The sequence below is a fragment of the Pseudorasbora parva genome, chromosome 7 (assembly GCF_024679245.1).
Source record: "Pseudorasbora parva isolate DD20220531a chromosome 7, ASM2467924v1, whole genome shotgun sequence".
NCBI lineage: Eukaryota > Metazoa > Chordata > Actinopteri > Cypriniformes > Gobionidae > Pseudorasbora > Pseudorasbora parva.
In genome coordinates this window covers 13789719-13804777 of record NC_090178.1, presented here as the reverse complement: position 1 = coordinate 13804777, position 15059 = coordinate 13789719, and the positions used below count along the sequence as shown (strand labels likewise).

The following is a 15059-nucleotide window of genomic DNA, read 5'->3' as shown; positions in this document are numbered from 1 at the left end:
ATAATTGACATGACTCAAAAAGTTAAATAATCCTGTAAAAATAGTTTACGTTTAAGTTGGATATTTCATTTTTAGGTCTATGCTCAAAAAGTGAATACATTGATTATAACTACTACATAAATATAATTTAGTACCATAAAATCCTCTAAAAAAACAAAACATTAAATAAAAAACATTATTGAACTAAAATCTGTATTTTTTGACCACAGTACGAAAAGTGCCAGAGGGATAAAATAAATGCCAGTTGGTTTTTGATTTTCTGTAATATATTGGCATTCATGCATTTTAAATGTCAGTTTTTAAATGATAGAAATACATATTGTGTTACTTACATTTATACATTTACATAATTCTGCTCACCTTCTTTAATGGTGACGGTCAGGACTGCGCTGTCTGTTTCTCCCTGCTGATCTGTCACAGTCAGTTTGAACTTGTAATTCCCAGATCTCAGGCCAGTAGCTATGGCAACCGCTTTATTGGCATCTTTTATCTTCAAGCCTGGAGGGCCACTTCACCGTTACATAGGAGAGTGGTGATGGCACATCAATACAATTTCCACCAAAATCCCTCACCATTAATGCAACACTAAGGGCGATTGAAACTTTAAAAAAACATGTTTTGAAATGTGTTTTTAAATATGAGACAGGTCTGTACGAAGAAAGATTTCAGAAAGAGGGTTGAGGCAAGAACAGATCCTACGGAAGCATTCTTAAAGACAACATGCCACATTTGTGCAGTTTATGGAGTTGCAATGTCTGGCTTATTTTGATCAATCCAAATTCAATAATATGATTCAATGATTCTTTAACATTTCACTGCTTCCCAGATGTCCTGTGACATTTTACATGCTTTAAATATATTTTATTAAAATGCTTATGTAATCTAGGGTTCAAAAGTTTGGGGTTAATATGATTTTTTAAAGAAAGAATGCATTCAACTAAGCGGCAGTAAAGATGTCAAATAAATGCAGTTCTTTTGAACTTTCTGCTCATCAAAGAATCCTAAAAAGAAATGTGTCAGAAATTTTTTTCCAAAAAAAAAAAAAAAAACACATTAAGCAGCACAATTTTTTTCCCAACATTGATAATAATAAGAAAAGTTTCTTGAATAACAATTACCAATTTCTGGAGGATCATGTGTCACTGAAGACTGGATTAATGATGCTCAAAATTCAGCTTTGTCATCACAAGAATTAAATATATTTAAAATATATCCAAATAGAAAATTATAATTTAAAAATAATTATAATATTTCACAATATTAGTTTTTACTCTATTTTTGATTAAATAAATGCAGTCTTGGTGTACATAAGAGAGACTTCTAAAACATTGAAAACATTAAAAAATCTTACAGAGCCCAAACTTTTGAACGGTAAGGTGTAGGTAAATATATGTTTGTAAAATATAATATAGCTATAATGATATATGATATAATTGAAATGTATTTACAAACAAATAATTCATGAATCACTTCAACCAGTTCATTGTAAAGAAGCAATGTTAAAAGAATGATATTGGTACCTGATTATGTCCCATTGGTAGCTGCTGATGGCCTTATCATCTGTGCTGTCGCTGCCATTCAACGTGATGCTGTTGACCGGGAGGAAGAGTTGCCTGTCTGGCCCTGTTATAGCGACTGGTGCTTTGTTTTCTAACACACAACAACATTTCAATCATAGAGAATGCATAGTTTTTCTTTACTCACACTGATTTGTGTAGTGGGGTTGTTTTACCAGGCAGCACAGTGACTGAGATGGTGTCTGAATCCTGTTGACCTCTGGAATCAGTGACTGTCAGTTGAAACGTGTACCGACCCTCCTGGAGATCAGAGAGCTGCAGGAAAGGTGATCTCACACCCTGAAAACACAGCATATGAAAACATCAACTGCTCTACAATTATGTCTGTCTGTCTATTTAACTATTACCATTTCAGTCGTATCTGACTCTTGATGGTGATTTTATGGCCATCGCTTTCCATACACGAAAGACTCTCCATGAAATTTCTTGGCAATCTTTTTTTTCTCCAGGGTAGGTTGCCTGGTCTTTCCCCCACCTACCTGATTACATGACTACTAGGTACTCTCACTCACACATACGGAAAATTTAGAATTTCCAATTCTTCTATACTGCATGTTTTTGGATTGTGAGCAACCAGATGAAACCCACGCAGACACAGGGAGAACATGGACTTGACTTGATCTACTCCATCTATATTTTGATCACGCTTCTGAATCTGATCTGAATCCCCTGCCACTTCAACATACCTATATTTTATATAATTAAATGAATAATCAAAGCCTTAATTAATATTTATCTTCCTATCCCTAATGATTTATTCCAGTTATGGAAATGAGACGGTGAAAGAGGGAGAGCGGCCTACAAACTTCTAGTGAGACTTAAAGCTGGCTTCTGCTGTTGAAACGGCAAACTATTCTTAAGTACTTTTTTCTTGAATTAATTGCAATCCTGACTCTTTGTCTTCATTTTACTGGTCTTGGGTCATAAGCTGTTAACCCCGAACAAGACTTTGACAAAATGTGATTTTTCTCAGCTTTTTGCCCAAAATTTTGCTTTTTTTTAAACGTACCTACACTGTCAAAAAAAAAAAAGAGTACAAAATTTTACCTTTTAAGGTACAAGTGGTCGTCACTGGGGTGGTACCCTTAAGGGTACATTTTTGTACCTCTAAATCAGTGTTAGGCAAGTTCGGTCCTAGAGATTTGATGTCCACCAAAGTTTCTTTCCAACACTTCTAAGCCACCACAGTATAAAACGTGTGACTCCCAGCATGCATTGCAGCAATAAGTATATCACCATTGCTGAGATTCATGCTAATTCTTGATATCTATGTGCATCTATACATTTCCCCCTTTAGAATGTTTTTAAAAATCAATATTTAAAACGTCTGCTCTGTGACAAGCAAGTATTGTTGGTGAATATTATTTATTATTATTTTTATTCAGTGATGAGTTTAGTCAAACATTGATACAGTTTGTTTTGCTTCTTTTGTTTTGAACAATTATGTGTTTTGTTTATGCTGTAACAAACTTACTTAAAATTCCAAATCAAACTGCCCAACTAAAGGAAACACTAATCACCATAATGGTTACCAAACTTTTTCAATAAAACATCAAAATCTAAACATCTGTTAATTCCAATAAGAGCTTCTATAAATGTCTTTCAGGGTTGGAACCAAACTCTGCAGGACAGCGACTCACTAGAACTGAACTGAGAAAAACAATGGTATAATTGTACCCTAAGGACCAATTGTGTACCTTTAAAGGTACAGTTATGTTTTGTTCCCTAAGGAACAAAATTGTACATCCACTGTACCCTTTTTTCTGAGAGTGTGCATTCAATTGATAAAAAAATAAATGCATCAAGCTATTATAAAAAAAAAAAATTGCTTAAAAACAGGGTCTGTTCTTTCTTTTACTGTTAAAATGTAAAAATGCTGTTAGTAAATAGAACATTAATTACATGTATTAATGTAAAAATACTAATTAGATAAATAATGTTTATTTAACCAGGTGTATATATGTATATATATACATATATATAAACAAATTCAAAAAACTTATTTCGGAACACCACGGCGGCACAATTTCTCAGAAATAAATTAAAGATCTAATTACCTGCATAGTGACCTTTTGAGTCATGCTCCTGGGATGGACAGTCCACAGGTAGCTGGTAATGGCATAGTCATCAGTGCTTTGGTTACCCAACAAGGTGAGATGGTTGAGAGGCAGGGTGATGACCTGGTCACTGCCTGCTTTAGCCCGAGGAAGGTCATCTTTTGGGCTGCTGACCCTTACAGTGGCAACGCTGGAATCGGTCAGTCCATCAGAATCAGACACTGTCAGCCTAATGTAGGCCAAGCAAAAATCAGGTCAGGATGGAGTTAATGAGGTCAAACCAAATTAGAAAAAGCCCTGGAGGAATCGCTCAACAAAGACTCAACAGCAAATTGTAGAAGATTAAAAATTTAAGTTGTATAAAACATAGGCCTATTCTACAAACTTATATCATAGTCCTTACTTGAAGGTATATTCTCCAGGTGAAAGATTTTGTAGCTGCAGTACAGGTGTGTCAACAGGGCCCTCAGGTTTCCAAAAAGGGCCTTCCACCTTCTCCCACAGGTAACTGACAACTCCAACATCGTCCACGCTCTCTGGGAACATCAGCATGCACATTGGGCTAAAAACTCTTGACCTACATGATCTAAAGAAAAAACTGAGAGAAATGGACAAAGCAAGCTACATACGACTGCCATTAATGATGAAGATGGAACCTTCTTGAAAAAGCACATCTTGGCTCTTAGGCAGTGTGACAGCTTTGGGAGGCTTATTTATAGTCACAGCTGTGGAATGAAAAGTAAGTTCATATATGAGGCACATGCACATACTGTATGCTTGCAAATAATATCAAATTATGATCTAAAGAGGGTGACGTTTAACCAGGGTGTACTGTGAAGTTCACAGAATTTTCTCCATACGCTTGTTGTCCTTTCACACTCACTCGGACAGCATAAACCCCAACGGAAAGCTGGAATACAAAAGGAAAGATGTTTATAGAAAAAAAGAACATTGTCTAATGTTTTAAATTATGAAAGTCATACTGAAATTGGCCAGGAGTTTAGTCTCACTTCTGAAATTTGGATAGACTTGTTGTGCTGCCCCTCCATCACCCCGTGGCGTCCATCAGGTGACGTTACCAAAGTCCACTCATATATGTAAAGAGCCTCTGAGGAAAACGGCACCACCAACATAATATTAAATGTCTAATTACAATTCAGGAATGCACTAAATGTAGAAGGCCATACAGTACCTGAAGAGTCATCTGGATCAACAGTAGCACTCAGTTTGACTGTATTTTGAGGCAGTGTTGCTTCCACAGGGCCTTCAATGGACACAGACAGGGCTCTTACTGAACAAAGAGTGTGTGAAAAGAATGTTAATAATAATAGTGATGCTTGCATAAGTAAACACCTCTAATAAATTGAAATAATGTAGAAACACATCTGTGGTACCTGGCTCTTCTGTGATCATCTGCGATGTGGCTTCAGTGCTGAGTGGAGTGGTGAAGAAACTACTGACTGCGCTGAACCTCGAGGGCTCTGTGCTGATGTCTTGCAGGACATTGGGCTGAGTAGTTGCAGATGAAATGTTGTGTGGGTCTTCTTCAAACTTTAATGATAAAATTAACATTGTTTTACAAACTCAAATGTCAACCAAAGTCTGTGGACTAGTACAGGACACCATAAAAAAGGCAATAAAAGTGAAATGACAGGACTCTAAAAGGAAAATGATGTTTCAAAAGATTTCACACAGCAGATGAGACACAGAAAACTGATTAAGCACTTGGCCAGAGTGAGAATACATTTGATAATACAATGATGCCGCTACATTAAGAGAAAAGCCAGTTCCCTTCATTTCATATTGCTGTGCTAACAGTCTTGTCAATGATATATATGCTGCATTTATTGTATTTATTAAAATACTGTAAAAACATTAATATTTTTAAATATTATTACTATTTTAAATAAAAAAAATTCTATATGAATATATTTTAAAATATAATTTATTCCTGTGATTTTCAGCATCATTACTCCAGTCTTCAGTGTCACATGATCTCTCAGAAATCGTGCATGCTGATTTGGTGCTCAGTTCTTTATATAAAACACCTTATCAATGTTTAAAACATTTTTCTTTCTGCTCAGTGCTTTTGTGGAAACCAAGATACTTCCCCTCCCTCAGGATGAATAGAAAGTTTGTAAGAACTCCTTTGTAACAATGTAAAAGTCATTACTGTAACTTTTGATTCATTTAATGTCCCTGTTGAAAAAAAGTATTAAATTCTTTCAAAAATAATCTGACCCCAAACTACTGAACAGTGGTGTATTTAATATGTATTTACCTGTCTGTTTTAATGTCTTTAAGGTGTGTAGAAATAAAATGCATAAATCCGTAACCAACACTCACCATCATGTTAATAACGGCGCTTATTGGGGGCGTCACATCGGATTCTGTTTCAATAAGAGATGATTTGCTTTCATTTCTCATTTCTGGGAAGTGACCTGGGGGAAAGGGGCTACTTTCAAGAGAGCCCTGCACTGTCATCGGCCTTTCATCAACTCTCTCCATTTCTGATTGGTTGAATTCTTCTTTTCCTTGCAGAAGTGGCAAAGCGTATAGCCCAGGGATTTCTTTTTGTTCTACAGCTGCACCATCCCCGTCTTCAGCTCTTTTGTCTTCCAAACTTCGAAAACTCTCAGCATACTCAGCATCAGTGTTGTCCAAATCTTGAATGCCTTCTAACAAGGCAAGATCCTTCATAGGGTCCTCAGAGCCCCTGTGCCTGGGCAGAGGCTGCCAGTGGTTTGGGAAAGACTCTCCTCGGACTAAGGATTGGAGAACCAGTGTCTGCGGGGGCCCACGTTGCAAAAAGGCCAAGAGAGAGTCAGTACCAGGTCTTTGCTTTGGCTGGCAGTTCTCTGTCCGCTGACAACTGAGCACATAGCAGCGGCGCTCAAAAAACCAGGCCAGGTCACAGCCCGGGAGATCACAGCAGGCCCCCGCACACTGGGCCATAGACGTGACATCTGGAACCCGTAAAATACTGCTGCTCCTCAGCTCCGGAGACACCACGCTCTCAGTGTAGCTTGCGGCCTGCCAGCACTGTCCTGATACTGAATTGACAACAAAAAACAAATGCATGATGAAATAATGTAATTTTTTGATTCAGTAGTCCAATAAAAAGATGTTACATAACCAAGCCCCTACAGACCACAGCAATGTCTAAAAAAATAAAAAAACAGAGTAGTTAAATTTTGTCAACCTTATTCTCTCAGTTTCTTTCATGTTCTAAAGGCAGCTTGCTAAATCCATGTCCAGATCCTCTTAATAATCAGCAGTCAATACCTGTTGTACACAATCTACTACATGCTTTCTTCCCTCTGGTTGATAATTCATATCTTTTTAGCAAGAAATTTAGTAAAATTCTGAAAATGTCTATCTTTAGGTTTAGGCACATGTGACTTTTTGCTGGTTTTTTTTTTGTTTGTTTTTATATAAAAGTAAATGAGAATTACTTTTATGTTTAGTAGATGCCCTTTGTAACCCTTTGAAGTTTGGCATTTACTTGTTTGAAACAACTTAGGTTTATTTTGTTATCCATAAAAATTTTTTTGAAAATGAATTATCCTCGAGCGTGAGCTCTAACACTATATAAACCAGAACAGCCTGATATATCAAATATGATACATAAACAAACAAACACGCAAGCTTATATATATATATATATATATATATATGTATGTAAAAACGTAAAAACACACACTTGCATATGTATATAAAAGAATAGTACAGGCCAAAAATTTGGACATTACTATTTGTAATGTTTTTGAAAGAAGTTTCTTCTGTTCATCAAGCCTGCATTTATTTGATCAAAAATACAGATTTTTTTTAATATTGTGATATATTTTTACAATTTAAAATATTTGGTTTTCAATTTATTATACTTTAAATTATCATTTATTTCTGTGATGCAAAGCTTAATTTTCAGGATCGTTACTCCAGTCTTCAGTGTCACATGATCCTTCAGAAATCATTCTAATATTCTGATTTAATATATTTATTATGATTATGAGTGTTGGAAACAGTTCTGCTGCCTAATATATTTGATGAATAAAAGGTTCAAAAGAACTGCATTTATTCAAAATAAAAACATATTTTCAAATAATATAAATCTCCTTTACTATCAATTTTTTTATCAATTTAACAAATCCTTCAAAAACATTACAAATAGTAATGTACCTAAACTTTTGGCCTGTACTGTACATGCATATATTTCTTAAATGTATACATGTATGTGTGTTTATTAAAATATGTAATTATACACAGTACACATAAATATATTACTTAAACTTTTCTTTTGGATTCGATTAATCATGATTAATAGCCTTCGTAGACCTATATATACAGCTTTGCCTTGGTGGATGCAGCAATATATACTTGCCTCTGATACAGAAGAGCAGCACAAGTGAGACAACTGGTGAGATGTTCATGCTGCCTATTCACAGCAATGGATTTTGACCGTCATTACCTCGTCAATCTTTCTATAAGGTTAAAGACAGATGAGACAACACATGCTAGTCTATCACAAACAGAAAGATAAAAAAAAATAACATAACAGTAGTAGCCTTAATCAGCCAATAGTAAAAGCAATTTAAAGCTAGATGCTATTTGTTGCATGGCCTTTTATTATCCGAGCATCCCTCACAGCAACCGGCCCTGAGGGCTTTGATACCTCTGGAGAAATGTCATGTGATACTAAAATATATATTATCTGCAATATTATTTACTACAATTAACACAATTTATTACATAAAACAGGCACATCACTAAAACGGTGGGGCTAAATAGAATGTAACAGCAACGTGCGCTGTTATTGTGAGTTGTAGCTGTACCCGTGGTATGTGACGCTCTTATTCAAGCATCTGTTTCCATGACATCGAGAATCAGCTTCCGTACTGCTGCTCCAAAGCGAACCTGCGCAGGATGGGACACGCGATGCTGGGGTAATGATGGGATGAAGGTCCTGTATTGCGGCAGTGATGCTGATGAAGGGCTGATATTGCTAGAGAGATGTTGAGGTGTATGTCTGCGGGAAGGAGTGTCAGCACAGCAGAGACGAGCAGGGCGGAGGGAGACACGTGACGTGGTCTGTTGCAGAAACGCGCATCATCGCATTCCTGATTTTGTATTAATTTGCGTCTTGACTTGAGGCCAAGTAGAACGTTTTTTTTTTTTTACATTTACATGTTTATATCATTCTACAATTACAATATTATTAAAATGAAATAAAAACGTTATCGTAGTAGCATTAATATACTATATTAATATTATCGCGACCACACCCCAAAGCGTAGTCACAGAAACAACATTATTTATTTAAAAATACATACTTATATTACCATTATTAACTAATATATTAATAAGCGACCACACACCAAAATATGTGATCACAAAATAACATTTATTATTTAAGAAAATAAGTTATTATTAGCATGTTTAATTTTACTCTTAGGCTAATATTATGTCGACCATACTCAAAAACGTGGTCAGAGAAATAATAACAACAACAATACTAATAGTAATCTTCAGTACACCACTTTCTTTAAATAACACCTTAAAAATGTGGTGGGGGCGGAGTTTAGCAGCTGCCTGAAATAATCATCTCATTTTAACGCTTCCCTGCGTTTTTAATTCAGGGGACACATTTTATTGAGCTTTATTGTTATTTTATTTAACTATTTATTTATTTATACCGCAAAATACGAGAAAACCCTTCTGAGATTTGAATATGCCGCTTGGTTCACCATGACGCTGACGTATAGCCTATGAGAAATCTATAGAGAGTAAAAGGAAGGGGAAACCGAAACTAACTGCTGCCATATGGAAAGGCAAGACAAGAGACAGTAATGCTTTTCTCGAGATTTGGGAGTCAACAACAGTTGTCTGTAAGCATGAAATTTATGTTATGCTATCTTTATATCTCGCTCCTGTCAGTTAAAACCTGTTATTGTAGACCTAATTCTGACTATCCTACTTACGACATTGTAGTATTTCTTCTTATGGATTCCAAATTCATAATCTGGAATGTATAGAAGTTCGTTAAAAGTACATTTAATATAAGTTATTTAAAGGAGTGAGAATGGTAGTTCAATTTTAGATTTAAGCTGTAACCTACACAATAATATCACATAGTGACAGCTACCTGTCTAACCTGTTGCCTAATGTTCATATTGTTGGCATTTTGTGCATAATGCATATTGTGACTAATGAGTTAACTATGCTTTTATAAGCATAGGCTGAATAAACTTGTTCTTGTCGGTTTAACTTGACTGCATAATCACTGTCAACACCAAACCCTCGAACAGAACTAAACCTGAAAGCTCCAAGAAGGGAACACAAACCTATCTTCCATTACAATGAATGAACCACCTTGTTCACCAAGGTATGTACATTCGATATTATCAAGAAGCGTTAAAACATTTTTATTTTCTGTAGTTAATCAATGTCAGTTACTGTATACAAAACTGTTTTGGTTAGACTGTTTCATGTTTTGTAAGTTTATCTAATTTCAAAATGTCAAGCAGTGTTGGACTTGATAGATAATATGCTGCTATTTTATTTTTAATGGACTAAATGTATTAAAGGGTTAGTTCACCCAAAAATGAAATTGATGTCATTAGTGACTCACCCTAATGTCGTTCCACATCTGTAAGACCTCCGTTCATCTTCAGAACACAGTTTAAGATATTTTATATTTAGTCCGAGAGTGTATCCAACTGTATGCACACTATACTGTCCATGTCCAGAAAGGTAATAAAAACATCATCAAAGTAGTCCATATCAGCACTTTTTCTCTGGTTATGGCATATCAGTTTACTAATCAGTTCGAAAATACATTTTGGTCCAAAAATAACAAAAACTACAACTTAATTCAGCATTGTCTTCTCTTCCTTAATACTCAAATAATGATTCAAATGGTCATGAATCTGCGTATTGATTCATGATTCGGATCGCATGCCAAACTGCTGAAATCACGTGACACTGGTGATCCGAATCATGAATAAATATGCTGAGCCGTACAAGTCGTAGTTTTTGTTATTTTTGGACAAAAATGTATTTTCTTTTTCAAAATGTATGCTTCAAGAGATTCTAATTAACCAACTGATGTCACATATGGACTACTTTGATGATGTTTTTATTCCCTTTCTGACATGGATAGTACAGTGTGCTCACACTTGGATACGCTCTCGGACTAAATATAAAATATCTTAAACTGTGTTCTGAAGATGAACGGAGGTCTTACGGGTGTGGAACGACATTAGGGTGAGTCATTAATGACATCAATTTCATTTTTGGGTGAACTAACCCTTTAAGCTGCAACACAACTGACTTTATGATATACTGTATTTTATTCTGTGATAGTCATACTTGCACAGGAGAGCCCCATGTGGTCTGTAATGACAGTACTTCATGTCTTGTGGACACCAAAGTTGAGGGGAAAACATGGAAGAATAAAAAGCCTAAAAAGAGACGCGGCGCTGCATGCCAAATGAAAACAGGTGATAAGTGTACTCAGATCACTGTCGAAGAGCTGTCACCATCCTCACAACACCTGCCTGAGTCCCGGGAAAAAAGGGCTGCAGGATCAAAGCAAGAAAAGAATCCCAGCAAAACAAGAAATCATTCTGTTTCACCTGCAACTTCTCCTGCAAGTGCCACTCATCGACAAAAAGCCCAAAGTGCACAGAAAACATCTGCTCTGTCTACCTGTGATCAGTCAACTCAGACGGAGTCACCTAAACTCCAATCTGTCCAAACGCAGTCAACGCAAACCCCTCCGATACAGTGTGTAGACACACCATCAACAGAATCCAAGTCCACCCAGACAGTTAGGTCTAGTTTTCCCTTAAAACAGGCATACTGGGGAAATACACTCACAGATCAGTCAGCTGATCAGCAGAAAACCCAATTCAGCTCTGGAAGCAGCTATCTGTCTGTGATATCCTGGAATATAGACGGTCTGGATTCGGATAATGTCTTTGACCGGGTCAAAGGTCTGCTGTCACTCTTAGGAAAGTACGTTTTTTTATATATTTTTATTATGTATACATCTTAAGACCAAACAATAATGTGAATAGATTTCCATTGCACAGATTTAAAAGATTGATTTAAGGCACAATATGTTATTTTCACTGCTAGAGGTGGCATATTCAAAAAAAGGTGTAGCTTGATTTTGTGGAATCATGGGAGTCGTTGTCTTCACCTCTACAGCCGGTGGAAAAGAATCCGACTGGACTCGGAGATAAATTATATTCATGTATGAGCTAATGTGTTAAAGAGTTAGTAACGTTACTGTAGTATGATGCAGGCCCATCGCGACAAGGCAAGCAAACCAAGCAATTGCTTGGGGCCCCGAGCTGGCATGTAAAATGTAACGAAATAAATAATATTTAAAATAATAAAAAATAAAATTATAAAATTAATAAAATTATAAAATGCAACAAAAAACTGTGTGAGCGCCCCTTTGATAGTCAATGCAGTAAAGTGCAATGACACAGGTATCGGGATCCCCCTCAAGGGGTCCCCTCTCAGTAGCCACTGACAGCAGCCAGCCAACCACGCAATCTCTGCTGCCGGCAAAATACAAAAGCTCCTCGGCAGTCATCATGAATCGGAATTATGCTTCAGGAAGCCAAAAAATTTAAAATAAATAACTTACCAAAAATAGTGGTAAGTGATAAATTACACTGGATAAAATAGCTTTACTTGTCTTGTACAACATTTTTTTAATTTTGCAGCAGGTAGGCTAGCAAAAAATGTGTTTTTATGTTAGCTAACTGTTACCTGCCTGACGGCAAATGCTGCTTGTAACAAACAGTTAGTGCAACTTTTTTTCCCTGAATGGACGGAATATGGTTACATACTGTAATGTTTTTTTTAAAAAATAAGATAAGGAAGACTCAGATGTCTTCCAGAATCACTGTTTATCGTATTTAATAAAATTAAATTTTTATAGCTTTGTAATAGGTCTTGATGAAAGTAACATAGCATGCTATACTAACTATTATTTATGCCATGCATAAATAACCTGTAATAGTTAATATAGCATGCTATACTAACTATTATTTATGCCATGCATAAATAACCTGTAATAGTTAATATAGCATGCTATATTAACTGTTATTATAAACATTATTTAACCAGAAAGAGGCAGAGCAGAGGAACATGAAACCTTATCATATTACGGTAATTTTCTTATACCTTACACATATATAGGATATACACATTAGTGACAGTTTATGCAAATATACCATTATTTTTATAAGTTAGCAATAGGTTACCAATAGATCTTGAACAGTTACTTTATTCTGTGTGGCAATTTTTACACTGTTACATTTTGAAGTACAGTATCGGGACAACCCACATGTTTTACTGCTACTGTTTATTAACTATTTAACAAGGTATTATAGTCATCTTTTGCAACTTTATAATAAACATACCAATAATGTTTATAGACAGTTTACAAACCAACTAGTAACCCTTAACAAAGTAACAAAGTATTAGGAATATCTGGTCTTTCTATGTATGTGTTGCAAACTGTGCTCATAGATAAGCTCACGGAGACGAAGGAGAACGGTAAACATGGGTTTTAATAACAAATTCAGGGAAACATGCAACACAGCTATACACGAACGAGTACCGACCAACACAGAGGGCAAACTGAGGGATTAAATACACAGGATAACTGAGGAGCAGGTGAATGACAAGGCACAGGTGATAGACCTCACTAATTAACTAAACAGGGGAGAAACACGACAAGCATGCACATGTGACAATATGTAATGCAGATGTTTTAAAAACGGTTTCTTAAAGGTTTTTAAACTTTTTACCCCAATACCTAATATTATATTAGGTATTGGGGGGCCTCCATGCGCATGTACACGGCCTGTGTCCTGGTTAAAATAGCTTATTTCTCTGGATTTAAACATTCTTGGAAACATTTAGGATAATGTAAGTACACAAACCAACAAAATATATAACATTGTTCTAGCGTTTTTTTTTTAGATATTTTAATCCATAAAATATTATATATTGTGCCTTTAAATGGCATTATGGTAATTGAGCTGAGCTGAGCTGATGTTATATAATAGAGATATCTTTTTGAAAAATTTGTTACTTACTGTTTTCTCTGCGTAATAATCGGAACAAATATTTTAACATTAATAGCATTGCACACGTCATATACAGCACTTAGTGGTCTCAATTAACTAAAAAATATCTAATGTTTTACAAAAAAATCCTCGGAATGAATTGATCCCTAAATTATGATTTTAATGCAGGTACCGTGCAGATGTTATACTGTTACAAGAGCTGATTCCTGATTATTTGAAGATTTTACAGAACATTATGAAAGATTATCAATTTCTGCAAGGTATGTTAATGGTTGCATACAAACTCAATAAATAAATACTATTTTGTGGTGTGAATATTAGATAATTTGGGGGTTTTTTTCAGCCAGTGAAGAGGGCTATTTCACTGGCATTTTGCTCAAAAAGGACAGAGTACAATTCATCCAGAGCAACATTGTGAAGTATCCAACCACAGAGATGGGCAGGAACCTGCTAATAGCAAATGTAGGTCCATTTTTTGCTAGCCATTTGATAATTAATAATTTAATATGCCTGATTAATAATTTCTAGTCAAAACATTTAACTTCCCGTTTGCATGTTTGTTTAGGTAAGCTTTTTAGGCATTCCACTTTGCATCATGACATCTCATCTGGAGAGCTGTAAGACAGGGTCTCAAGAACGCCTGAATCAGCTGCGGAGAGTCTGGAAATGGATGAAAGAGGCTCCAGGGGACCACTCAGTTATATTTGGTGGAGATACTAACCTTAGGGATTGGGAGGTTGTGTGAGACACTAACATGTCTTTGCTCTAATGTCCTCAAAATCAAAACTCACATTTTACTCTGTTAAAATGTGACGTTTGAATTTGTTTGCCTGTGTTTGGTATGACAGGTGAAGAAGCTCGGGGGGCTGCCGGGCGGTATCTCTGATGTGTGGGAGATTCTAGGGAAACCAGAGGAAAGCAGATACACCTGGGACACATCCATCAATGATAACAATGAAATCCCTAATTCTATACGCCTGCGATTTGATCGAATTTTCCTCAGACCAGCCGCAGAGGGTGCCCAGCTACAGCCAGAAAGCATGACCCTGATCGGTCTGGAGAAGCTGAAGTGTGACTATTTCATCAGTGATCACTGGGGCATTCTTTGTACTTTCATATTTGGGACATCAGAAGAGTAGTGTGATACTGACTGATATTCTTATTTATGGCCTGTACAACATGATTATATAACTAAATGGATCATAAGCTTTTTAAACCAATTGTTACTGATTAACTTGATTTTTAAATGTTTATTGACAATCATAAACTGCTGGAAAATTAACTTATACTACAACTATATACCTAGGCCGATG

The 15059-nt window shown here is 35.9% G+C and overlaps 2 protein-coding genes across 4 annotated transcripts in view; one reads left to right on the top strand and one right to left on the bottom strand.

Moving 5' to 3' along the window:
* kiaa0319 (KIAA0319 ortholog) overlaps window positions 1-8673 on the bottom strand; it is a 15734-nt gene extending 7061 nt beyond the window's left edge. The window contains exons 1-13 of the mRNA XM_067448226.1: window positions 8467-8673; window positions 8016-8115; window positions 5981-6687; window positions 5029-5185; window positions 4827-4925; window positions 4645-4742; window positions 4457-4544; window positions 4264-4359; window positions 4038-4170; window positions 3635-3863; window positions 1733-1856; window positions 1521-1650; window positions 361-509 (exon numbers count right to left, since the gene is read on the bottom strand). Of these exons, the coding sequence (XP_067304327.1) occupies window positions 361-509; window positions 1521-1650; window positions 1733-1856; window positions 3635-3863; window positions 4038-4170; window positions 4264-4359; window positions 4457-4544; window positions 4645-4742; window positions 4827-4925; window positions 5029-5185; window positions 5981-6687; window positions 8016-8064 (2059 nt within the window). The 5' untranslated portion in view covers window positions 8065-8115; window positions 8467-8673. The remainder of the gene's footprint in view (window positions 1-360; window positions 510-1520; window positions 1651-1732; window positions 1857-3634; window positions 3864-4037; window positions 4171-4263; window positions 4360-4456; window positions 4545-4644; window positions 4743-4826; window positions 4926-5028; window positions 5186-5980; window positions 6688-8015; window positions 8116-8466) is intronic.
* LOC137082775 (tyrosyl-DNA phosphodiesterase 2) lies at window positions 8595-15059 on the top strand. Of its 3 annotated transcripts, none has more exons than XM_067448232.1 (7): window positions 8595-8720; window positions 9940-10016; window positions 10997-11650; window positions 13915-14006; window positions 14090-14208; window positions 14312-14482; window positions 14595-15059. In XM_067448232.1, the coding sequence occupies exons 2-7, from the start codon at window positions 9991-9993 to the stop codon at window positions 14883-14885; spliced, it is 1353 nt and encodes a 450-aa protein (XP_067304333.1). In that variant the 5' UTR covers window positions 8595-8720; window positions 9940-9990; the 3' UTR covers window positions 14886-15059. The 3 variants fall into 3 exon arrangements, with proteins under 3 accessions (XP_067304333.1, XP_067304331.1, XP_067304334.1); XM_067448230.1 differs by lacking the exon at window positions 8595-8720 and adding an exon at window positions 9152-9519; XM_067448233.1 differs by lacking the exon at window positions 8595-8720 and adding an exon at window positions 9152-9519 and having other exon boundaries at window positions 9865-10016.

Coding starts and splice junctions, on each gene's coding strand:
- LOC137082775 (XM_067448232.1), top strand. CDS start 9,991: ATGAATGAACCACCTTGTTCACCAAG. Junction 11,651..13,914: donor CTGCTGTCACTCTTAGGAAA/GTACGTTTTTTT, acceptor ATTTTAATGCAG/GTACCGTGCAGATGTTATAC. Junction 14,483..14,594: donor CTAACCTTAGGGATTGGGAG/GTTGTGTGAGAC, acceptor TTGGTATGACAG/GTGAAGAAGCTCGGGGGGCT.